Source organism: Antedon bifida, chromosome 9, assembly GCF_963402885.1.
Source record: "Antedon bifida chromosome 9, ecAntBifi1.1, whole genome shotgun sequence".
NCBI classification, from domain to species: domain Eukaryota; kingdom Metazoa; phylum Echinodermata; class Crinoidea; order Comatulida; family Antedonidae; genus Antedon; species Antedon bifida.
Genome location: NC_136234.1, coordinates 13,704,052 through 13,731,269, shown reverse-complemented (window position 1 = coordinate 13,731,269; position 27,218 = coordinate 13,704,052). Strand labels below are relative to the sequence as shown.

Below are 27,218 nucleotides of genomic sequence, written 5' to 3'. Positions count from 1 at the left end.
TTATCACTAAGCAACATTCATACTGTAGTATTATTACACTATAGAAATCTTTTAAAATGTTGAGAGTCTAAGGCCTTGTTCGCACTAATTGTGGCAGTGGTAGAGCAACTAGAGTACTAGAGCGCTCACTGGCTAAACTCAAGGCCCAGAGCTTATGGAGGCTCCAGAGAAAGGAAAAGGCATCTAAACCAAGAGCCTCTCAAGCCTCTGCGTTACGCTGATTAGTGGATTGTAATGTAATGCAGATTGGGAGCTACAGTAACCGTTAGCTTAATTGATAGCAGTCTGCATGGTAATGCCCAATTTGAATAGCTCCATCTTCCTTGATCCTGTTTCGCTAATCAGGATAGGTTATCGTGATCGAGAACGCTAACAGGTCGACCTCTTTTTTTTTTAAAGTCAATTGACACCCTTGTACTGCTGTATTTGTTTAAAAAAATTGTTTTTCATTAAATTTAGTTAATTATTGTTCGGCCCAGTTCATGAGATTGTTATTTACTAATTAAAACACATCCATGAATTTAAACACTGTGTTGTCAATATAACTGTACTATACATTATTATTCACTTAACTATGGCTTGTCTGGTTCGGTATGTTAATCCCGTCAAAGTGGCCATTCAACGTGTAACCAGCCTATTCTTCGCTAAATTGCTGCAGCCATACGTTGAATGCTGACATAATCAGTTTTTGCCTAGAAACCATTCAACTGTGAAGAAAAACTAGCTAATGTCTAAATCATCCGATGGTTTGATTTACTGTATATTATTTAATATTTCTTTTGCGTCCAAGTGTATACACGGGATAAAATTATTATATCTATTTTCGTGTCTAGCTTACCTGGATAATATAATAATAATAATTAATGTACAGTAAATGTACATTTTATTATGCTTGTTTGGTTTTTTAAAAATTATTTTGTTTGTTATTTTATACGCAAGTAACTCACCAATTGCAGGATGGATAAACTATTTTATAATTGATAGTAATTTATTAGGATGTTTTAGTTTCTTTATTTAGAAATCAAGGTAAAAAAAGTATTATACATGCTGTACTGTATAAATATATTATTAATAATTTAATATCAATAATTGAATTACAATCAACATTAAAAATAAATACAAAAATCAAGAAGGAAAGACAATACTGTAGTTTATTTTATATTCCACTTAGACTGTGAATAAAAAAAAAAAACTAAACTAGCAAAATCTAATCAATTAAACTATTATCATGGTTGTGAATTAACACTTAAAACAAGTATCAAAATAAAGTTTTATGAGTTATTTCAAATATCCAATTTAAATTAATTTGAGCCTACTGTAGCTTATAATACAAATTATTATTGTATTTAGATGCTATAATTTTGAATTACAGATGACAGAGCCTGAATGGACAGAACCGCATTTGCGTTCCAAACTTCAGCCCCTCAGTAATTTTTGGGTCAGTCCAAAGGTACAATCGTGTTCATAAGATACCATCATAACAAACAATATAGATCTGAGTGATTAATTTTGTTGTTTGCCGGCCAATTTATGCTTGCATACTAAAACAGTAACACTGCAGTACATTATATCGTGATCTATTTTATAGTATATGATGACCAGACCTTTAGAATTTAGAATGTGTACACTAAATATTAAAAATGTATCCATCCTGTTTAGTTAAAAGTAAACTTTTCATTTTATGACTAATGTATAACAAAATTATTCATATTTTCAAATCTTTTTATGGCCGAGTTTAGATTGGCTGGCTGAGTGTTACCAAGAAAAAAAAAAGCACATTATGAATGGCAGGTTTAATACTAAATAAAACATACTGTACTGTGAATATTGCCATATTGTACAAAGGAATACATATTATTAACATAACATTTCATATTTTAATATTTATGACTTGTGCATCATTGTATAAGAATATTAATTATAGCAGCTCTGCTAAACTTGGTCGTAATCTATACAAATATAAATTTAGCAAATAAAACAAAACAAATAATGATAGAAATAGTTTTTTTTTAAAGATTATTTTTCATATCCCTTATCCATAGATTTATTTCAGTAAATTCAAAACGAAACTTGTGTTTGTATATTATTTTGTGTTCATTTAAAATAGTTCTGACCTTTTATGACTTCTTTTGAAAACTAAAAGCCATTCATTCTGCATTTAATAATGTGGATCAACAAAGCATTTTTTTTGTTACTTGGCTTCAGTAATCTCAAGAATAAAGACCATGGCTGAAGATAGATTTAAAGAGATTTAGTAATATCTTTCCTAGCGAACAAACAAAATCACAAATCAAACGATATTGATAAAATGAGAAGCTATTTCTTGTAATAGTTTCAATACCTTCACATGTACCATAACAAGTTTCTATTTGTGGAGAGAGATGTTCAATGAATTTTAAATTTTCGAGATCTTGCTCTTCAAGGAGTATAGGCTATTCTAGACATGAAATAGACTACCAACACCACTGTTTGTTTGTGTATTGTTGTTCTGCTACAACTTTGTTTGTACAACAATAGCAGATTAACTAACAATAATGGGTGTGGTTGGGAAAGAGTTGTGGTTGTGTTAGAGGTGTTCCCATGCATGAGAAAAGACATTTTCAAGACTCTTCACATAAAAAACAGAGATAGGATGAAAATATCACTTGACCCTCTGGATTAAAAAAAAAATCATATAGTAGAGTTGTCCTCGATGAACATTAGAAGGTAAAATTATCTGTTGATTTTACTTTGAAAATTGGGCGATGCAATTTGCCAACGCATACGCCTCATGTCAAAATGCCCTCGATTTTTATCTCATCTCTTCGTATGTATAGAAAAGGCTTTACCTTTTTAACATATTGAGAGCGCATGAGTCCATAGCTCTATTCTGTCCCAAAATGCATTTCTTTTATAATATTTTTCTTGTTTAGCCCAAGCAAGTATACAATAGTAAGTTAACCAGGCAGTATTGTTTAGTTTTTCTGATTTTCCACATCCAACTAAGTATAAAATTGAGACATTATTAATAAATCCTTCAATTAGTAGCTCTCATGTGCTTTGTAACCCTTCCACCTGAACCGATTTCCTGTAAATATCACCACCACACATGTGAACAATTGATAGGAAGAAACTGTCCGCTTCATCGCACAATATCCACCAGGATGTGTTGATAATATTGATTACCTATTTCATGTCTGTTTTGTTCAATGTGAAACAAACCCAGTTTTTTCTCTCAATATTACAACTGAAACAAGCTTTGAAATTAGATATTTATTGTCGTAACAACACCTCCTCAATTTCAGAAATCGATGCAGAAGAATCTTGGTTTACATTTCTAACTAAATTGCCATCACAAATATAGATAGGAGAATGCTAATTATTGCATGATCCTGCATAGCTGTCTGGTATTTGCGAACTTAATTCAATCATAGAAAACTCAATGATTTAATTATATAAGTAGGTCCGTCTACAGTACAGCTAACTTTCATTACAGTGATACACTTTGTGTTTCATGCCAAGCTTTACCTGGATATTATGATGATGTTGTGTTTGGGCTGCTCTTACTTGGTGGTAGGTTTTTGTAGATTATACCATTTACTCACAGGGTAAACAGCACTTTAACTTTATTTACTCTATTTACTTTTTTATATACAGTAGATAGTACTGTACCCCCATTAAAGTTGTTCACTATCCTGTACAGTAATTGAGTGCTTGATGTTGGACGCAATTGAAATTAAATTTTAAAAAATGGATACAATTAAAATCTCATAATTATTATAACCTGAATTTATAAACTATGTTTTATCCAAAAAAGAAAAAAGAATTTTTTGTTAAGGATCTTTTGTTTCCTTACCAAAGACTTTAAATAGTTTTTTTTGGCCACAAAATTGCATATTCATTCAGCAGCAGTTAATGGCACCACTATGTTTAGTTTTTATTTTCGTGTATATCAAGTCAACTCAACTTTCCCATACATTTTTTTTATTTGTACTACTGTACAGTACATAGTATTGCAATTTCTCTAGTCTTGTTAATGTACTGTAGGTATAAAAGTACAACAAATGAGGTTATTATTACTTAAGCCATAGGCTAGGCTACCTGTACTGTGCAGAAGGTTCAGGAATGTTAAAATAAAAAACCCAAACTACACCCTACTGATAAAAATACAATCTTTGGTTAAGCCATAGGCTAGACTGAAGGTTTGTCTTTTCTATCATTAACCAAAAAATATGGACTGCTCAACCTTGAAATTGATATCAACTTTATAACAAAAGAAACAATTTCATTTAACTAATCTAACCTAATTTTAAAAGGTGACTTTAGGGTCAGTTAGTAAGTCTTGGCATTCATAAAAAATAACACAAACAAAATATTTTTATTGGTACTGTAGGTAGCTAAACAGTCTCATAAAAATGGTATCATCATCAGTAGAAGGTCTAACTAAGCCAAAACCTTTTTTGAAAGATGTCATCACCAAAGTTATCTTCATTCTATTGTCCATGTCTCACTCACATGTCTGACCAATAGCGAGTGGAATCCACTCTCGAACCGATCAGGATTGAAATGAGAAAGAAAATGGCTGAACTGCATTTATTTATGACCGCCCTCGCAGTACTGATTGTTGATTATGATTAGGCTTGTTTGCTACCATTTCTGCCAAATTAAATTCTACTCACAACACATACTTGTTTTCTTGCTTCCCAATTTAATCCATCAATTACTTTTTGTTTGTTATTGATACGCAATAAAGACCATGTGAACGTGATATATGAAAAATCTTTTTATTATACTGATTAATAATAAAACAAATTGTACAGTACTAGCTTTCCATTGTCCATCAGTGGTTACTATAGTACATCTAGTGAAAGTTTCTTAATAAAAACGTATAATTGTTGAAAACTATTTGTGACTTCAGTTGATTTAATACTTTCTGAGTCCTCAAGAATTTATAAACTGGTTAAAGCTCATTTAAAATGGCGTGTAAGATTACCAGATTACAGTTTTTCTTCTTCAGAACAGTGTTTGATATCTTCGTATTAAATAAAAGATCACAAAGCTGAGAATTTATGCACACATGTCGAATTTGACATTCAGTGTTAAAATCGACCATTAAAGGATTAACAGTGAGCATTACTGGTTTGTAAGCATGATGTTTATAAGTACATCACTGTCTACTTTACAATACAGTCCATCATCATAATAGTATTGTAGTGCATCACGGTTGTTGAGATGAACAACTACCTGAGAAATTGCTTACATTCTTCTCACTGATGATTGATTCTGACAAAAATATAGAGTCTAGAGTTTAGACTGAGCTATCTTGTTGTACCAACCAATGTTTGCACTAGCGCTATTTCTCATTAAACAATTATTATGCATTAAGGTCCTGAGAAACAACTTCTACATCCTAACTTTTCCATATTTTCCATCAGTATAGAGTCTAGAGTTTAGACTGCTCTATCTTGTTATGTACCAACCAATTTTGCACAAGCGCTATTTCTCGTTAAACATTTATTATGCATTAAGGTCCTGAGAAACAACTTCTACATTCTCACTTAATAAATTCTCAATTAATTCTGGACTTGAACACTAGATTGTGGCGTTCACCATCTTGTCGCCAACCAATGTCACACAAACGTTATTTCTTGTATTGAGAGCGATACAGTACATCAGTAACTGGGCTGTGAAAAACATGTACTACATTCTCACACAGATAATGATTAGTTGACTGACAAAAGTAGTAAGAGAGTGTCCCATCTTTTTACCAAAGCAAAATTTCATCACCTTCAAAACTAACATTATTTTTTGTTTAGCCGTTTAAATTTTACAATACTTTTGTAGTTTTTAGAAAGTAATTGCTGCTCTATGTTTACAAGTAAATAGACAAGACAAACAAACAAGAATGATCTTAAAATTAAAAATCAATTGAAACAAAAAGCGTATGAGTGAGAGTAAATTGGGAAAATAGAAAGTGAATTTTGAAATGTTTGTATTTTTTAAAAGTACTGTACCCTTTGTGTTACAACGGTTTCAGTTTGAAAACATGATGATTTTATTTATGCAATATCACAATTGCCTTTAAAACAACATTTTGTGAGTAGAAAATGAATGTTTATTATTTATACTGCAATAACACAATGACTATACTATTAAACTGTTAGTTTGACTCTTACTATACTGATGGAAAATATGGAAAAGAAATGATGCCAGCAATATTATAAATATTTGTTATGGAATTGTAGCACGATATTATTATGGACATTTTACTAGGAATGATTGGGTTGATGCCATAGTTTCAAGGTAGTTTAATGCCAGCATGTTTAATACTTTTGTCTCAAATTATTATTAATAAAATGCTTATGAAAATTGTCCATGCCTTTTTAAATTATTGAGAAATTTTGTTAACTTTTTTTGTGAAATTGTTAAGAAAGGATGGACAATATGTGCATGGTTTATGTAAGGGATCGTTTAAAATTATTCTACAGTCATCATTGCAGTTTAACTAACTTTCAGTTCTGCAATACCTTTTTATTTTTATGAGGCAGTCACTGTAATAAACAGTGTGTACATGATTACCGAAAAAATAATGCTAAATAATTTCATAAGAGTACAGTAAATTTACTGCAGTAAACTGCAATCAAATAATGTTGACATTGTCTTTAAACAAAAGTATTGTACAGTATGCAAGGCAAGGATGTACATTACTGTGCTAGGTGGAGGTGGATGGACTAATCAAACTTTCACCCAGCCTACTTTAATTTCAATATCCTACCCACCCATTTTTCCTACACGCCCTTAACTTGTTTACATCCACCTTCTTTTAGGTACATCCCAGCATATGAAAGTCTATACAAAATATTTATCATGTAGGCCCTGTATATTATATAGAACCGGTAACCCAGATTTTGAAATATGAAATTGCAAAAATATGAATTTTAGTAGGATGTCCAACCAAGAAGGAAATAATAATTTTGTTTATTTGTAATCTGTTGAAATATAATTCCATTCATATGAATCATGTCTTAAATTCTTGATTTATTATTTCCTGAAATGTGTACTTAAATACAGTACTTCTACAAGAGGGATATAAATCATGTGTAGTGTTGTAGTTACTGAATCTTGTTTACAAATAGTAACTCTCTTGGTTTCTATATATCATAAATGTATTTGTATGTAGACTGGATGAATAAAAACATTTTTTCCGCTTTCTTACTGTACACTATAGCATAGAGTTCTTTCATACTGCCTATTTCTTTTTAGCAGGTTTAAACCGTTATTTTTAGGGTACACACACACAAAAAAAACCCCCACAAACTTTGATTTTTATTGCGTTATTTTAAGCTATAACATAATTGCGGTTTCAGTAAACAAACTACCAAAACCAATTTCAAAGAACACCGTTGTTTTGGGATTTTTCAATGGATACAAGCCCATTGTTGTGTGTTAAGCTCTGTCTACACTATCAAACTAGTTTAAATAAAAATGTGTGATGTGCCCAAAAATGGTAGTAATATGCCCAAATTTGGTAGTGATATGACATCATCATGTCCATACAGTATATGGGCACATCACACTTTTTTTCACATAAAGTTTGATAGTGTAGACAGAGCTTTAGTCTACAGTACAGTATACTGTACCCAAATACAATTTCCACAAGGATTTGTTTTCACAACTGAAAAAGTATAAAGGGAAGGGGCTTGAGAGTAAATCTACTTACCCACCTATTTAGTGTACCCCTGTATCCCCAGATGAAGTAGTGTACGACTATATACAGTAGATAGTTATTGCATGATGACAACTATAATAGATTGTGGTTTTCAAACACCAAGGTGAAGTGTTCTATACAGCAATACAGGAAATTATTATTGATGGTATTTTACCATTTCTAAAAATTCCATGACATAGGGGTTTATATTTATTTTTGTCTGTCATCTTGAAAAACAATATAAAATTCCAACAATTTTAATTTCGTTATAGACTTTAATACTGGCGTGCTTATAGTGTTGTTGAACTATACAGGTAATACTCTTCAAACGGCTACTTCTTGTATTGTAGATTGGTTGCGCATTTACAGTATAAGGATCACTGATGTTGTAATGGTTGGTTTTAAATTTATAAAGCGCAAAACAAAAGTCTCAAAGCTCTGCACTACTGGTAATTGTATCTAGACACAGAATTTGCGAGGATCAGCACATTTAATAGATTTATTAAGTTTGAAAGGTTCAATAATTCAGCTATACAGTAGTACCAGAGTCTGCCTTGTGAATTGGTAGGCAGTGTATAAAGTTCTGACCAAGTACGAAGATTGGCAAAAAATACTTGTTGTTAAAACCGAGCTTTAACAATGGTATGAATTGTGACCTGGTTGAATGTGTAAAAGTGTGTGATGGTATAAAATCATGTATGAATAGTTATTAAAACTTCCATTACCTCTATTTGATATTTAAAAAAAAATAATATTTTGCTAAATACTTTGTATTATTACTTTCTTTCAGGTACAGATTTGATGTAATGTTATGATTCAGTTTAAAATGCTATAGACTATGAGTGGGCGAGCGGAAAGTTCAACTACATATGTGCACGGGAACCGTGAGCGTAAAAATTACCCATACCTGCGTGATGAGATACGACAGAGGGCTCAAAAAGCTGCGGATTACTATCACAACACTGTTTTGAAAGATAATGAACAACCTATTGTTGACCCTGCCGATGAAAATTCATTGTCAAAAAGTAGCACAGGGCCAGAAGTTCAAGTTGTCCACGGTGGAAGCTTAGATAGACTTAACCGACAGAACGATAACACTCCTGGGAACGAGGCTAATAATAGAATGATGTCATCTGGAGAATTCAGAGCAACACCAGTAAATTTGGATTATGTTATGTTAGACGATCTACCTAGTAGAAAAAATGAATTCAAAAGACACCATGAATTAAGAAACTCTGGTCATACACCAAGACCGTCAGTAAGAGAGAGAGTGGAACGGTTTACCGATGATAGACGGAGACGTGGGTCACCGTCTTTCCTTAGGAGAAATCCTAAGCTTGCGATTCACGAGAAAGGCGATGGCGGTAATGCATTGACCCCAGCTAATTTAAAAGCCTTGTCGCGTTCTGAAAATAAGAGTTTGTTTTATCCAATTCGAAAAAGTTCAAGCAATTCCACGATTGACGGACACGACGCAAATGTGAACTTGTTTTCCTCGCGTGCAAGGGATTATGGGAGTACTTCTTCCATAGATGTTCAGAGTCACAGTGGTGATAGTTTTTTCCAAATGTTACAAGACTTGAAAACGGAAAATGACCAAAGGAGTCCAGCTCCGCCATCATTTCAAGAACTTTTACAAGGCAAAGGTCATCCACAGTTGCAACAAAACCCTCCCCCACCGCAAAGTTTTAAACCCCAAGCAACTCCAGTTGAGAAAGTCACTACTAAACAACATGAAAAGGACGTACCAGATGCTGAAAATGTTTTAAGTCCGCAACAAAAACGTAGAGCACAATTCAAAAGGGAAAAAGTTAAAGGACGATCAAAATCGGTAACTGGCGGGGAGTCATCGTTTCTTAAGAAAATCCGTGGTACTAAATCAGAAAGTTCAGAAAGGACTAGAAGCAGTGATATTAGTGAAATTGAGGTTGATACTAGAGTTGGTAGAAAAGCGTTTTCTCATTACGATATGCAAAGTATGTGTGTGGATTTATCGGACTTGATCGGGAAAAGGGATTCACTTTTACGGAGGAAAAATACAGCAACTGGGGCTTCTGCGGCTTCCACTGCGACACCTCAGGTGAGTTCAAAACAACTTATTTTACTGACACAGTACAGAATAGACTGCTCAATCTAACTCTAGCTAGGTGGGCTAGATGTATGAACTGATGATGATGGTACGTTGGGGTGTAACCACATGAGGGTGTGCCCACCTGAGGGTGTGGTTGACAAATAATATGTTATGGTGAAGGAGTGCTTAGGCACTTTAAACTTTTCATACCATATGCTCTCTCCGGGGTAGAGCAAGGGTTGGCCCCTGGAGCTGTTTTCGCTTTAGGTAAGTGGCACTCGTAGACTCTCAACACCACTGTTGTTGTGTATTCTGGAGGTTGTGAATTTAAGTCCCACCCAAACCCACTGCCGAGTACAATTCATGTCAGTAGGGGAAAAACATTTGACCAATTAAAATAGGCTACTGTAAACATTACAAACAGAACATTTTTATTCATGTTAGAAAATTGTTATTTAGATTAGATTACAGTATAAATTTCTTTTTTATAGTAAAAAAACTAATTTGCATAATGCTTGTTCTGCACTCATCCAATTATAAATTAATATTTATAATAACATGAAGAATTTAAATGCAGAGCATTGGCAACATGTCATTAATATTTCCATAGCATATTGCCCTTATAGATAAACCATATGTCCGATGCACTCACAGGATTAATGTATGCTATTATTGAAGAAGCGTGGCTTTCAAACTAGTGAAAGCAATACTGCGTTAATTCACACCTCAAAGGGACGTAATACATTGTTCTTAAGCTGTAGGGGTCAGGGTGTTAGCAGGGCTAAGGCTATTTTGCTTAAACTGTAAAAAATAAAAGTGGCTGGGGAATAACAATACATGCAATTGTAGTGTTTATTAGAATTTTTGTAACAATGATAGAGTTGAGGACGAGGACGTTATAGATTCATGCCACCTGTCAATGAAGCATATTTTCTAAAAATAGATTTCTGATCTTTTGTACCAATGATTGAACTGTCTGTCAACTTTACTTGCTTCAGATCAAGGCGATCTAATAACAGGATGCTGAGCTCCGGAGATCAAAGGGTTTATCTGTGGGTGCGACACGATCAGTTCCATGCCCCAAAACAGACACTGCGTGCCAAAGGGAATGTACCCAGTACAGTACTGTTGGTATTTGTCGCAGCCAGACACAAGATCAAAGGACTGTTACGGGTTCCTATCTTGGCAAGGCGAGCTCAGTGTCCTGTTGTTAGATTGCCTTGTGAAAAGGCCAATGAAGCACAACAGAATTACAGCATTTGTTGGCTTTACTGTAGGCCTGCACAACTCAGAATGTAAATTGGGATATCACCAAAAATAAGATTCATAATAGGCTTGTTCACATTGGACTTGAAAAATGTTTAATTTAACCACACCATTAACTTTAATAACCAAGGCCATTAATACAGTTTGGTTTTTATTTTGACTTTTGATGACAATGGTTAGTTTTACCAAGAAACATAACTTTTTACACTATTGTTGCTTTACATTAGTTAACTTTGTTTTCTTATCATAGGAAGCTGTCATACTTTCCTCTCATTCTTCTTTAGCCCTAAAATTTGCAAGTCAGTTTTTAGGTATTAATAACAACAAATATTATGAATAAAAACACAGTACAGAAATTAATCGTTTTTAAAATAACCACAAACAAGAACCGATTAAATACCGTATAGTACTAGTAGTACACATATCTTTATTTTAGTTACACTGATACAGTACCGTACTTTAATTTTGCATTTTCAGCTATTAAAGTATTATCTTTCGCCATCCTACAGTACCTACTGTACTGTAACCATAGGGATCATGTCAAAATTATTCTACTGTACTTTTTCCCCCTATTAATAATAATTGCTGATAAAAAACATTATATAATAATTTTGACATGATCCTTTAAGGCCAGATGAGCGGTAATGGTAAGAGAAAAAACCACACGATCCCACATACAAGAGAATCTGTATCTATCCTGAGCTGTTTTCCGCTCAACTGCCTGTCTGATCTGCGTTTTGTGTAAATGGTCATAAGAAATAACATTTTATATTTTTGTTGTCCGCTTACCGTTACCGCTCGTCAGTAAAATTGACCATTACACAAAATTTGAAATAAAGCTGTTTAGCTACAAACGGTAGTATAAATAGTAATCTTTATTTATCATTCTATCTTGCATGACTACTGTAAATGTGTAGTATCATACAGTATGAATGAAATAATTACAATAAAATTAAATGATAGCTATCTTAAAATGAATTATGCTGAATATAGAAGTATTGATACCACTGAAACAGTACTAGTAGGTAATTGCTGTTTCAGTTTTGATAATTAAATTAGTACAGATATAATATTCAGAGTGGTTCAAGGACTTTCTAATGATTAGGAATGTTTATGAAAGTTACAAAAGAGAACATCAAAGGAAGTTGAATGGTACTTCAGTTAGTTTTTAGGAAATAATTTATTACACAGTACTTCATTGAAATAATACAAGTACTGACTGCTGTGTATTTTCCTGAAAATGAACAACTAAACACTAAACAAGAGTTTCCATATGTTTTATACTATATAGATCATCTGAGAATAATAATGTGTAATTGATATACTGTACAGCCGTTTCAAATGTATAATTAATCTGCACCAGTATTCATTAAATTGTTTGCGTCAATTTTAAAATTATAATCTATAATTTAAAGAAAATTAACAACAAATGTGGACATACACTTACAATACTGATAAATAAATGTATTTCAAATGCCAAAACTAAACAAGAGAGTTATTTTCTGATAGTAGACTTTACACCCATGTTAAACAAAGCCTTATTTGTCATGCGTTGTTTATTAAGATCCACTGTTATTTGTTTGTTGACTAGTATTAACAGCTAGTTAGGGCCGTTCAGACAGGGTCGTTTCAGACAGACTATACATTTAAGTAAGGCTCATAGCTAAAAAAAAGAAAGAAAAGGAGACTGATACTTCAAATTGGGTTAGAAGCATGAAATTTAGAATGTCAGTTCGCATTAGAACAATACTATAATAATTTTTTACTGGTAAAAACTAGTCTTTTTTTAATGTGCGTTTTAATAGTAAAATTACTCCCTGGGACACCCCTATTAAGGTTACACTTTCCTGTACAATGAAAGAACAATATATTTTTTTCACAAAACAATCAATTCCTATTCAGGGGACACCTCTATTAAGGGGACACATTCCTGTGAAGTGATCAAGGAGAGAAATATTATGTTTTAAAACCATGAAAAACCCCTTGTCATGGGACGTTTGTTCATAATAAATGTTTGAATTTGTCTTTTTAAATATAGGGAAGTATGGAAAATTTACTTGAGATTGAAGAACTAGAAGATGGTGATGGAAAGTCAAACGACTTGGTCCTCAGTTGCCCTTGCTTTACCAACGAGATTGGTGGAGAGACGATACGTAAAGTGAGCATAGCGCGTACTGGTCGATCAATGAGACGCTATCTGCATTGTGGGATCGTAGAGGGCGGTAAAGACTTACAGAATTTAATTGGAAATAAAGGGAATTATTCACGAGGACCGTTATTGGAGCATATTGATTACGGTGCTTTTTACTATCGGAAATATTTCCAAGGACAAGGTAATAAGAATACGTTTTTAAAATAATAACCTTCATTTTTATTTTTAAACACAATGGATACGCCAACAATTTTAAAGCAAAACATGGATAGGTAGAAACTTTAGATTTAGTTGTGTAAGATTTTGATGATGATTATGAGATGGATACTGGTATACAGAGAGATGAACTGGCTGTCACAATGGCAGATAGGAAGTTATGCAGGAATCTAGTCATATACTGTAAGTTCCCTTCCGGTATGTCCTGGACTAAGTTAAGCTGTTAAGATTGTGATTTGAACCTAGTCTCTAGGATTGGTAAGCATGCATTTTAACCACAAAGCTACAATTTCAGTATCAAGAAAGAGGTCACTCAACCCATGTTACGACCTGTGTTCACTGATCATCATCTTCCTCTTTTCTGCCATCGAGATCATGCTACCCTCTTACTGTACCATACAGTACTGTCTATAAAGTGCCAAGAATCTCTATCTCTCCCAAACTTTAATACATTAAGATTTATCTATTTAGATTTAGGGCAAATCATATGTATTGGAAACAAAGTTGAATACTCTATTGATATTTGACACTGTGTTTCTGGGTCTTTCCTTTGTCCCCCATGTAATGTTGGCCTGACCTAGCTATTACTGCAAATAGTAAAAGTGCATTATCTGTGCTTTCATACTTTTGTGTGTAACCGCAACCTTAGTTGTCTTTCAGTTATTGATTGCCTTTGTCAAGAAATTCTAACAGGTGATTCCAGATAATAATTCAAAGAAAGAATTATATTTTTGAGATATTATTATACATTGGCCATTAAATACTAATGATGATTCTATTTAGTGTTAATAATGGGTTTCATATTTGTGAATTTTATAATCAGAAATGATTCTACTGTATATACAATACACTCTGGAGACTCACAGTTAGTAGATAAATCTTTGAATCGTTTGTTATCAGAATTGAAGTTTAATGAATTGTTGTATAAAGGTCGTTGTCTTGTTGAGGTGTGTAGCTTGACACAGAAATTATTTTTTGCCAACAAAGACATTTTCTGTAGTTTCATATTCATGATTCATACAGTAATAAAATATAGTTGCAGTGTCTTTCAAAATAGTTGATTATTTAAAAACATATGTTAGTTTTAGTACGTTACATAAAATCACAGATACAAATCATGAATTTGAAAGGAAAAATAAAGTAAAATTCCAATCACATTTATTTTGTTGCAATGCATAATCAGGCAGTGACCGAAGTAACTACGTCATACATTTCGTAGTAACACTTTAAATGTCAAGAGTTGTGTGAAAATACTGTAATATTAAAATAGCTAACAGTTTCCTATGATTTTATACCCAAGTATCTTCGATGAACCAAACACAATTGTATTATATACACTGTACACAGTATACTTCCTTTCCAATATAGCTGATTATCGGTTCTTTATACTAATTTCTCCTGTATCATAGGCAAATTCTGTAATATTACAGTGTCACATAATATCACATGTGACACCTGTATCATAAGTACCTTACCTGATCCTGAACACAATACAGGTGCCACATGTGATGCATAAGTGACACTGTATTATTACAGATTTTGTCACTAGATAAATTATGCTATGAGATAGAGTATACAAGAGAATCGCATGTCCATAATCTTAACAATGTCTTTGGTAATTATTTTCTTCTGTAGCGGAAGCAGTTTTTTTATAGCCTGCAGTACATGAAGTTTTAATCATCACTCCTCCAACTTAACAACACTTCCCTAGGGATCTTGTACACACATCTCTACACAACACTACACAACTGTTGTGGTTGATTTCATAATACCACAGGTTTGTGATGATGACTGTAACATAATGATTGGAAAAAATCACATAAATCCCCTTTTCGGCTAATTTACCATTTCCTGTTCTATTTATTTTTAAAAATTGATATGTTCATTGTTCTACATAGTTTGAAATAAAACAATTATTTATTTTAAATAATAAAATATTTTTGAACAGAAGAAAGTAAAATCTATCCAATCAATTAGTTTTTACTATACTGTAAGTAAGCAGTATTTGTAAATTCAACAATGTTTACTTTGTTTCAATAAAGAATTTGAATTGAATTTTAACATTGTCAATGGTTATTTGGTTGCAAATAAAACAGACCCCAAGTCCATACTGTAGCCTGGGTTTTTTTTATTGTTCGATTAAACCCCTTGGCCCTTTCTTCTTTCTACAGTACTGTAGAGACTACCTATAGAAATGATAGATAGAAAATAGGCCTAGTTTCTGTTGTATGATCAGTTTTGCCTCTTAAGTGAAACAAGCATGAATGTGCGATACTCGGGGTACAGCAAAAGAAGCTGTAATGACGTCATAAGACGGGATGTGACGTCACATACACATCAATAACCTCGGTACCAAATACGGTTATACGGTACCATCTTCGAGACGTCATATGGCTGCATCCGGTTTGAAATTAAAAAATCCGGCTCTATAGCTTTGAGGACATGTCCATGTAGTATATTCATGCCAAATCCCAGCTCAATACTACAACGAATAAGGAAGGAGTAGTACTTTATAAATCGCACTTTTTACTCCAATAGAGTCTTAGACTCGGGTACCCCGACTAAAAACAATTCTCTATAAAAATCCTCCATACAGGCTTGGGCCCTACAGTACATATCTAACATCACAAAACATATTGAAATTATAGTATTTGTAATATGTGTAAAAACAAAGCTTTGTCTACTTTCTGTAGAACATTGTTTTCATAGCCATCTTTATCAAAATCTAGTTTGCAGTGTTTTGTATTGAAAAAAACTATTCTTTTGTTCATCATAAATAGATTTCCTTATCGCTGTCTTTTGTCCCAAAGCGTTAGTCGTCAACGTTATCACTTCTTTTATTCAATTTTATTCTGAAATGAAATTCAAGTAATTATAGGATCATTTATGAATTTGAATTGAATGAATTGAATATTATATTACTGTTTCTACACTTTAATTATATTTAATTTGGTTGAATTTTGAACTTGAGTTTAGAAATGAAAATGTCAGCATATTTATAATATAAATTTGAAATTAATATCAGTATATATAATGACTGTATCATTTAAGAAATGCATTTTTTCTTTGATTTACAATTGCAATTTTGTACAATATTTCATTTTAGAATCTATCCAAACTTGTATTTATTTATTTATTTATTTATTCATTCTGTTGATGAAGTGGATCAATTAAGAATAAAACACAGAAAAGTACAAAGAGCAACTTATTTCCACTGTGGTCCCTGAATGATGCACCTTATGTAATTTAAATATAGAACGAATACAACAAGAATTGATATTTAATATAATTATAAATCAGGATAATTAAAGATGTTTTGTCCCCTGAAAAAATAATTCTTAAATATTTTTTTGTTGAATATTCCATTTTAATGTTACATAATAGTTATCCACTTTGGACAAAATTGGATTGAAAAAATATTTATTCACCTGAAAAAGCTGTAATTTAAAGCAAAAATAGTCAAATTGGCTGCGAGCCAATGGATTTTTGTTGAATTTAACCTTTTATTTTGTCATTTTATAAGTGAAAACAATATTTTTTCTGTTTTGTTTTTCTACAGAAGTGAACAACTTTATTAAAACTACAAAATAATCTATTCAAAGTCTAATTTAATCGTCATTTTTCATGTTGTTGGGGACAATACATCTTTAATAAATAAAGCATCGTACATCAACATTATCAACTCTCCCAATTCCGATATTTTTGTTTACCCAATTAAATACCCATTGGTTTTGTTCTCACCACTTGTTTAGTTTCATTTCAACTTTTATGACCAGTTTGTAGTTAGCCGTTCTTTCCTGTTAATCTCTGACCCTTGAAAATCAGGAATTCCAATGTACTAAGCTTTTAATAATTGTAAGAAAATCCAGTTGGTGAAAAGTCAGGCTTGTATGGTGTAACTATTGGAGTGTTGACTTTCACTAAAACCATAAACGTAACAATCATTTTAGTATACCAGTAAACTAATGTAAATGAACAATTAATTTATTTAAAAAAATGATATTTCGAACAATAGACCAAAGACAATATATGTTTTAAAGTAAACATTAAACAAAAATAAATCATTAATAATAACTGTAAAGTAAGAAATATTTCTTACAAAAAATGCTGCTCGAAAAATAATTGACAAAAAAGTCAACATACAGTAATGTGAATCGAAGCCCAGTAGCCAGGATTGTTGCAAGAATGTTTAAAGATGTATTGTCCCTTTGTCAAATTCCAAAAAAATAAAAAATAAAAGATTTCGAAAAAAAGTGGGTCATTTTGAAGTATCATAATAGTTATTAACTTTCACCAAAAATTTGTCGAAAAAAAAATCATTTAACTGAAATACAGACGTTTTTTGGTTAAAAAAATAACTTTGACTTCCAGTCAGAGTTTTCGATCAAAACATATCTCATAATGCAACGCGCTTATTTGACTACTCTGTATGCATAATCATAAAACTTCCTCGCGATCTGTGTGAAAACACCTTCTCAACCGTGACGAGTTGTAAACAATCCTAATTAGCATCATGCATAATGTATAATCATGGTTTGAAATCTTTGTTTACTTTCGCTCGCGACGATTTTCCAGACGAAATGTAATCAAATTAATTTAGCTGTTAATTACGTAAAATTGTTGTTTTGGCTCGAATTTTCGCCTTAAAGTGAATAACTTTAATATTACTTTGATATGGCCAATTTAAATTTAGAATATTCTGACCTTCATTTTTTTGTGTTTCAAGGGACAATACATCTTTAAAGAAGATATCTCAATAGGACCATAGTATTTATTTTTACATTAAATGTAGTTTGTGACCTTAAATTAGATCTAAAAAACTTAGGGAATGGGGCTTATAAGTATGTGCTGTGATGAGAATTAGCTACATGTAAATAACTCCATTCTTTCAGTTTGAAGTGTTGATATGTATGGAGAGATGACCTTACCACCAGCACCTATTTATCAATTCTAATAGGTAGGAGGTGACAAAAATTAGGCTATATCATACCTCAAATTAGCTATGCAATCACCCTTGTTGATTGACATTCATTTCATTAGAGGTCAGTAAATCAAATACTGTAGAACAGTGGGCCAAATTAGCATCAGAGTAAAACCTCAAAGCAATTTATTTTGCTGGCTTACTCAAGGGAAAGTGTTACACACTGTCTTTTTAAAAAGCTACCAATCATTTTATAAAGTTGGCCAGATGGTGTAAATTTATCTTGCTATTGGAATAATATTGACTATTGAGGAACTATTTTCTGTATGTAGACAAGTTTAGGCCGAGTGATAGAACTTTAGGCTGAGTTTAGGAACTTTAGGCTGAGTTTAGGAAATTTAGGCTGAGTTTAGGAACTTTAGGCTGAGTTTAGGAACTTTACGCTGAGTTTAGGAACTTTAGGCTTTGTGTATTAGAACTTTGATAGACCTTGTGTAAGAACGTTAGGCCTTGTGTAAAGAACATTATACTTGTGATGGAAGAACTTAGTTGTACTGTAACAGTGTAAGGGCTTTTGATGGGTCGTCGTAACACACACTTTTGACTAGGCCTAGTACAAATATATGCCTGCATCTTTTCTGAACAAGTAGTAGAATTGATTTATAGCCTTAAAATGTATGGATATGAGGATATGAAATGCATTCTTTTATAGCCAACTGCAATAAAATCTGCAAACTCTGTCGCCAAGAGCAATGTCTTCGTCAGTTTATTGGATATGTCCATTGAGGTTGCGTTGTAAACTATGTCAGGACAATTCTACAGCATTTATTCTCAGAATATTGCGTTGTGTATAAAGAAAATGAGGCATTCATTTCATGTGGTAAATGTTAAAACATGTAATGACAGATGCATTATGAAGTTGTAGTCATGGTTCTTTTAATATAGATAACGCTACAGTGACCGTCAGATTGGCAGGTTGGCTACAGTTTACATTAAAATTATAGCAATGTATAGATTTGATAGTGGGCTTTTATATTTGAGGTGGGCCTGTCTTTGAGACTGGATCTTCAGTACTGTATACAGAAAGTAGTGTTATATATGGGAGTTTTATTCATAATCAAGTGAGCTTAAAAAATTATAGAGTGAGATTATATTTGAGGTAGGCATACTGTATATTTGAGGTTGCCTTATCTTTGGATTAAGGGTTTATTTTGTTGAATTTATATCCCAAGAGAAACTTACTTATACTGTAGCAATATAATAAATGCAATACTTAATTGACGACCTAAATCATTTATAGAAAGCGCCAGTAATTTTTACTACTATGCTTTTATATTGCTCATAAAAATGTAATATATTGTTAATTGCATATTTTGTGGCTGTTTTACATACATCATTGCTCCATTTCTTATTATCTAGGTTAATGTATTGACAATTGTTCATCATTTATGTTATATGCCTAGTTATTTTTTTTATTCTGAGAACCAAAATACATCATCTATGTTAATTTCTAGGTCTAGGCGACGACCGATTAAATTTATCTATAGCTTGCTCCTAGCAGGGCAATCTAACAACAGGATGCTGAACTTCGGAGATAAAAGGGTTTATGTGTGGCTGCAACACGATCAGTTCCATGCCCCTTAACAGACGCTGCGTGCCACAGAGAATATGTACATAGTAGTAATAGTAGTAGTATACAGTAATGTTGGTATTTGTCGCAGCCAGACATACTGTAAGACTTTCAAGTTCCTATTTTAACAAGGCGAACTCAGTGTCCTGTTGTTAGATTGCCTTGCTCCTAGGTTGTTGGTTGTTGCAAATGTAAAGCTTGTTATTATTTGTCGATTATTGGCCTTTGTAATTCAATATTTTTTCATGGAAATCCAAATCCAAATTTAAAGCTACCTTGCTTTAGCATCATATTTTTATATTCTTATTTTGTAGAGCATCATAACTATTTGGGGATTGATGATCAACTTGGACCATTGGCAATCAGTATTAAGCGAGAAAAACTAGAAGAAGAAGACAACTCAACAGATAATAAAGAAACGACACACTATCAATATAGGGTTATTGTCAGAACAAGTGAAGTAAGTCTTACAACAGTCACTTTACTTTTAAACTATTGAAATTCTACTATTACACGATTCATATGTACAGTACAAATGTAACGAAATGATCCAAATTGTTTGTTACGTGATGGAATCTCTAGATTCTACCACTACTTCTACTACTCTTGTTGAGTAGAACAGTGAATCTTTGGGCATGTTCAGACCTACCGAGTATGCTTTCGTATTGTACGTGGCATACAACTCCATAGGTCTGAACCAGGAAAGATTAGTGGAAGCCACCCCTTATGACACTGATCTTTCGTTCGTCACTACAGCTTAAGGGACGATACGAAAGTCTTGCATCAACGATTTTCACCTCCAACCAATCAAATTTACTCCTGAAATACCAGTGGTTCGCCCAAATCGGTGACACTTCAGTTTCTAACGAAAGCATTAGTTAAGCGAGTCTGAACACTTTGCTGTTACAACGCTAATTATAATATGACATTGCTTGCGATACAAAAGCATAACTCCATGGAACTGAACATACCCTTCATGAAAATAATCGCCCCATTCAACTGATAAACATTCATTATTTGTATATATTCAGTATATATACAATATATATTTACAGTTTTCATATTTTAAATTTTTCATTTCTTTCCATTAAAAAAAAATCATCTTTCGTTTCAGCTTACCGTTTTGCGAGGAAGTGTATCAGAAGAATTGATTCCATCTTCATCGAAACACAACACATCACGGAGTCTACCACATCGTGATGTATTAGAATTTATTATACCGGACGTTAATTTGTCGTGTTTAAGACTCGCAACCAACGCACCGAAGATGATAGACAACTTAATGAAGATTGATGAACAGGCAGTACGTGTATAAATTCTGTCCTAGATTTTTACACATTAAAACATCTAGTTTTAACAACAAATACTCAACTTCCAATTTATACACATTTTGTCTTACAATGAATATGCTCCTCAATCACTACATTTATAGTATTTCGTTTTTTTCAAATGATTATTCTAATATTTTCATATTTATAATGGCTTTTTAAAAAAATTCACAATTGGATACTAATAATAATATAATATCCTGGATTTATATAGCATCTAATGTTGTGAAACCTCTAAGCACTGAACATTATTACCCCAGTCATTTTTTTGGGATCAAACATGTATGGAAACATACTCCCATAATGCAGCTAGTAATCAGCCCAATTTGTGTCTTGATCTAACCGAGTACCCATTTATACACCTGGGTGGAGAGAGGCAAACGTAACTAAAGTATCTTGCCTACGGATACAAACAAGGCGGGAGTTGGATTCGAACCTCGATCTCACGATCAGTAGTCCAACGTCTGAAACACTGCGCACACACCCTCACAATAAATGGTTTATTTAAATCAGACCTTATGTGCAGTGGGCCATGTCTGTATCCAGTCAAGTAGCAGACCATGTCCGTGTATGACAGTGTAGCAGGCCATGTGTGACATTGTAGCCATGTGTGTAGCAGGACATTTTTGTCAGGCCATGTGAGAGAGTGTAGCATGCCATGTGTGACATTTTAGCCATGTTTGTAGCAGGCCATTTGTGTCAGGCCATGTGTGACAGTGTAACCATTTGTGTAGCAGGCCATGTATGTATGTATTTGGCATTTGTGCGGTGGATGTGTATGGGAACGTGTATAAACTTGGTCTACGTGTACCATGCATTTTAAAACTGTATATATGACAGAGTATAGGCCCATGGTACTGGGGTGTTGAATTTAAGGAAAATTAGGTTTGAAATATCTTGTTCGAATTTAGCCTAAGTTAGAAGGTAAAATTATATTCAAACAATGAATTATACTGACCATACAGTAATACTATTTTGTGCTTATTTCTGTCCATGGGAGAAACACTATAATTAACATTATTCGTAATATATATGTAAATACATAAAATCTTTTTTGCTCATAGTGACCCTCATAATGTATATCTTATGTCAGTGTATGACTCATATACTTAAATGATATTATAATCCCTGATATTTATTACTCTGATACCCTAAAACCTATCACGACGCACCCTCCTTACTTAACTTATAAGAGGATGTAAACCGCACTATGAAAATATTTAAATATCATGACCTTTAGGACGACTGCTTGTCCTCTAAATTGGAAATTAAGCTGTTGAGCGTTGCGTAATGATTTTCTAAGCCCTCTAAGCTGCGTAAATTGAATTTCTGAAAGAAGAAATCATGTCGTTTACAGTAGCAATGCCTTTTTAATTTTTTATTGTTTTGATATATTGTAATATGATGCTAATTGTTTTTCCGTCAGTCCTATTAAACCAGTAATATAAATTGAAGCTGAATATTATATACAAATGTATCGTATGTATTACATAAACCTGATCTCTCGCTGACAAATAATTATTGGTGTTATTTTATGATAGGAATAAAAAACTTTATTTAATTTTCACTGTTTTTTCCCATAATTGGTTGTAAAAAGGCTATACAAATGGCATAATCCTGAGCAGACCCAGGTGGGTAATGCTAGGTGTGAACAGTGCTCCCTAACACTAACAGCTAAAATGAATTATGAAAGATATATTGTCCCCCTAAAATATTTGTTGAACAAAGGTGAGGTGACAATTGTAATATCACCTAATTACCAAAAACTGGAGCGAAAAAAAAAAATTTATTTACCTAAAAAAAATGTAATTTAAAGCAAACAATACTAAATTGTCTGTCAGACAATGGTTAGTGATATTAATCTCTATTTTTCATGTTTTTGGGTGACAATACATCTTTAACTATTTTAATTTAAATCTATTTTTGACAGATTATTAATGTAGTGCTCCCCATTTAAAAAATCCCGGAATAATATTTTAATTAATCATTATTAATTAATTAATTATAATAACTACTATTTTCTTGCTTTTATGTCTTATCTAGTACTTCGACAAATGTTTTGATATTTACTGCAAAGTAAAATAAACAAAATCTCTTATTTTTTCAGATAAGCAAGAAATATAAAATTGGAATTTTGTTTTGCAAAGCAGATCAGAATACAGAGGAAGAAATGTACAATAATGGTAATGTCCATATTTAATGTTTTCTTGAATACCGTTGTTTACTTACTTGTTTCCGGAGCTCAGCATTTGCTGGATTCGGAGTCGAGAATAACATCAAATCTCAAATACAGTGCAAATTTTAGAGGGTGATTGGACCATGCTTGTTCGAGACCTGACTTAAATTGATTAGTTGATCTTGAAGATACTACATCTTCTGGTAATTAAGCCATACTTAGGGAAAGCCATACTAAGGGGAAGCTCTACTAAGGGAAAGCTCTACTAAGGGAAAGCTCTACTAAGGGAAAGCTCTACTAAGGGAAAGCTCTACTAAGGGAAAGCTCTACTAAGGGAAAGCTCTACTAAGGGAAAGCTCTACTAAGGGAAAGCTCTACTAAGGGAAAGCTCTACTAAGGGGAACCCTACTAAGGGGAACCCTACTAAAGAGACACCTTTCAACCACCCCAATGGTGTGTCCCAAATGAAATTCTTTCTACTGTGTTTTACTATTTATTGTTTAAAAAAAAAATATATTTTATAAAGAGCTTGTTATATATATATATATTCATTTATTTTATACACATCCTACAGCTGGGAATTACAGGATGGATAATCTATTTTTTAAAATAATTTATCATGCTTATAAACTAAGTCTCATTTGAGAGTGGAGTAGAAAGATTTGTGAGTTACAACCCTGGCACTAGGTCAGGATTGAACCCTGGGATTGGAAGGCAAGCACGTTAACCACCAAGTTACGGCTCCACTACTATATATATGTACATACGAATTAAAATAATATGAAAAAAAAAATGAAAATGAATAATGAAGCAAGTATTTTAATATGTCACATAAATTATATATAATAGTCTATCAAGGTTTTCAAAATTGCTTTTGGATTCATAATATAGAGGCAACAAATCATAAAAACTAGGCCACCTTTAAACCAAACTCATTTTGTATTTCCATCTATCTGATGTCTATAATGAAAGTGTTTATCAATTATAATAAAAAATATCTTTAAAAAAATGATTAATAACTCACCATCTGGCTTTCTAAATCTAAATTATGTTTTTTTAGTGCAATTTTATCTTCGAATTTGTATGTGGATTGTTTTTAATGAGAAGTTTTTTTAATCATACACATTATTTAAAGCCCAGTGTTTATTTTCTTACAAAACAAAACTAAATTAATTAAGTTGATAGAAAAACTGAAGAAGGAATGCCAAATTAGTAAAAGTAAAATTCAGATGTATTTTTTAGTGAGCTTGTATTTATGTGTGATTTCAAGATTTTGTAATTTATTTACTTTGATTTTTGTTTACTTTCTTATCTTCCAGAATTTGGAAGTCCCGCATTTGAGGAGTTTCTCGATTGTCTTGGAACGAAGGTTCGCTTAAAGGATTTTGAAAAGTTCAGAGCACAATTGGACAATAAGTGTAAGTAAAGGTGTATCCATGTTAGACAGTGATTGAACGATAGATACGCTTCAGTTACCTTGCCCTTTCTATCTAGTATGATTAGAAGAATTATAATATTAAACAAAAGGAAAGGTTGAAAATGTTATTTGTTGATTTTTAAGCTACCTATTCATACTGTTACTCTCAAATCTGCATGTCTTGGGCATGGTGTGACTGTTAGCTCCAACACTAGCAAGCTTTCATTTTGGGACGATTAACATAAGGATAATATGTCGATATAAAGTTTGCGGTACACCACATGTTCTGAAAAGAACTGTTGAGTTTCTCGACGTTTCAATCAGTATACTTTGATCATCCTCAGGAGTAAGAAGGATAATAGTAATTTATACAACCGATTAGTCAGTACATGCATATAAGCTCAGTATACACTATTCTATTCATTATCAAAACTGTACTGGTTTGATTAAACGTTCACCATTTGTCTACGGTCCCAAAATGACAATCGCAGACGATTTATATATTTTGTGAAGAAACAATGCTTGCACAGTGCACTATAAAGTATGTGTCGAGTAATCTTTTTAATTTAACTCACTATATGCGCATCGCTTTTTATGTGCCATATTATTATTATTCTTTTCTATTACAACTGGGGATAACAGTGTCCAACATGGCACACAAATAGTACGGCACAAGCATGACATACATGGCAGTGAGGAATAGGTCGAGCATGCTTCAATATTTTCTCCCAAGTATTTCACTTTACTTGCATTCATGTGACCTAAATTTCTCACTACTAAATTGCTTCTTCATTGTGCCATGTGGTGTCCACAAATGGAAAATTTTCTTTGAAAGCTAAAATTGTCTTGGCCATTAAGTTAACACGGTCACTTTGGTTGAATGCTAGAGGTGATACTAATCAACATAATTGACCAAACAAAATAATGTTTGTTTTTATCTTTCCAGGTGATTCCACTGGTACACATTCCTTATATGCCACATACCAAGACATTGAGATTATGTTCCATGTATCAACTATGCTTCCATTTTCCAACAGTAACAAACAACAGGTAAAAGAGAGATTTATTATAAAGTACAACCCCTCTTTTTTTGTTTGGACACCTCTAATAAGGGGACAACGAGGGTTAATTAAAGTAAAGATTTCAAAAATGTACTTTCCTTGAGAGGTCACCTTATAGTGCATTCATTTAGTATGTATAAACCATTTTAAATTTGTGTTTACAATATTTATTTTTAGATTGATTTGTTTTTGTATATTTACATTTTAAGAGTTTGCTCTATAGTTTTAGTTGCTAATTAGTCTTGTTCCGTTCTAAAAATACTAATACAATAATATACAAGGTAATATAAACCTCATTAAAACAATGTTAATGAATTGGATCTTGTGCGTCGCTCATCATTGACCAAGCTGTCAATGTAATTGGTTTGGATATTAGGTTTGTTTATTTTGCTTACAGTATTTAAATAGGAGCCTATTTGCTTGATAATTATGTGGTTATCACATATTTTATTTTTTATTTTTTTTGGTAGTGAGAATATTAGTTTATTTGTTTTCTTCTTATTCCAGTTTGCTTTCAAATAACTCACATTAGCTATAATAATAATCTTAAAGAATAAGTCATTAAATTCCATTTAGATTGGTTTATAAGAACCAACTATTGATAGAAAAATAAATTAAGCTTTCAGAAACTGAGCAAAATTCAAACATAAAAAGCAAATAATATATCCCCTTGTCATGTCTGCCTTAAACATGAAGCTTGAAGGGTGGGCTTATCAACCAGATATTTTATATTATTTATATATTATACCAGAATAAAGAGTGACTTTATATGGTGGGCTTATATTAGAATCTAATGTCATGGCATATGTATGACATACAGAAAGAACAGTCCATAAAGCATAATATTTTATATATTTTATATGCCAACTATGTATTAAAATTCAGTATTTCCAGATTAATTGTATCCTCATAGGGGCGTGGCTTTACAGGTACCTAAGACAATAGAAATAACGTAGCCTTGCATATAAAGGTGCATTTAGAATAGAACAATCTTGGTGTTAACATTCACTTGTCTACGACCCTTCAGTTGTTTAAATATAAACTTCATTAAAACTTTTAAATAATATAATGAACATATTGTTGAAATTGCATTTTGTATATGAACTGCCCCAGGGAAGAACAAACATGGGCCTCCGTGGTTAAATAAAGTTGAATTAAATTGAGTACTACTCTACATGTTACTAAAATATGGTTTAGTTTTTAAAACAGGTGATATGCTTACTCATTCATACTAGTAGCAATTGGGAATTGTTGTAGTTAATGTTCTATATTCATGTTTACAAACTACTCATT

At 32.4% G+C, this 27,218-nt stretch overlaps 2 protein-coding genes across 7 annotated transcripts in view; one reads left to right on the top strand and one right to left on the bottom strand.

The window, feature by feature from the left end:
- LOC144852162 (protein YIF1B-A-like) overlaps window positions 1-27,218 on the bottom strand; it is a 238,405-nt gene that overhangs the window by 38,850 nt on the left and 172,337 nt on the right. The window lies entirely within an intron of this gene.
- LOC144852141 (signal-induced proliferation-associated 1-like protein 1) overlaps window positions 1-27,218 on the top strand; it is an 83,239-nt gene that overhangs the window by 6,032 nt on the left and 49,989 nt on the right. For all 6 annotated transcript variants that reach the window (XM_078709878.1, XM_078709877.1, XM_078709876.1 and 3 more), the window contains exons 2-8: window positions 8,478-9,767; window positions 13,063-13,357; window positions 20,258-20,403; window positions 21,058-21,246; window positions 23,379-23,454; window positions 24,767-24,865; window positions 25,811-25,914. In XM_078709878.1, the coding sequence (XP_078566004.1) occupies window positions 8,526-9,767; window positions 13,063-13,357; window positions 20,258-20,403; window positions 21,058-21,246; window positions 23,379-23,454; window positions 24,767-24,865; window positions 25,811-25,914 (2,151 nt within the window). In that variant the 5' untranslated portion in view covers window positions 8,478-8,525. The remainder of the gene's footprint in view (window positions 1-8,477; window positions 9,768-13,062; window positions 13,358-20,257; window positions 20,404-21,057; window positions 21,247-23,378; window positions 23,455-24,766; window positions 24,866-25,810; window positions 25,915-27,218) is intronic.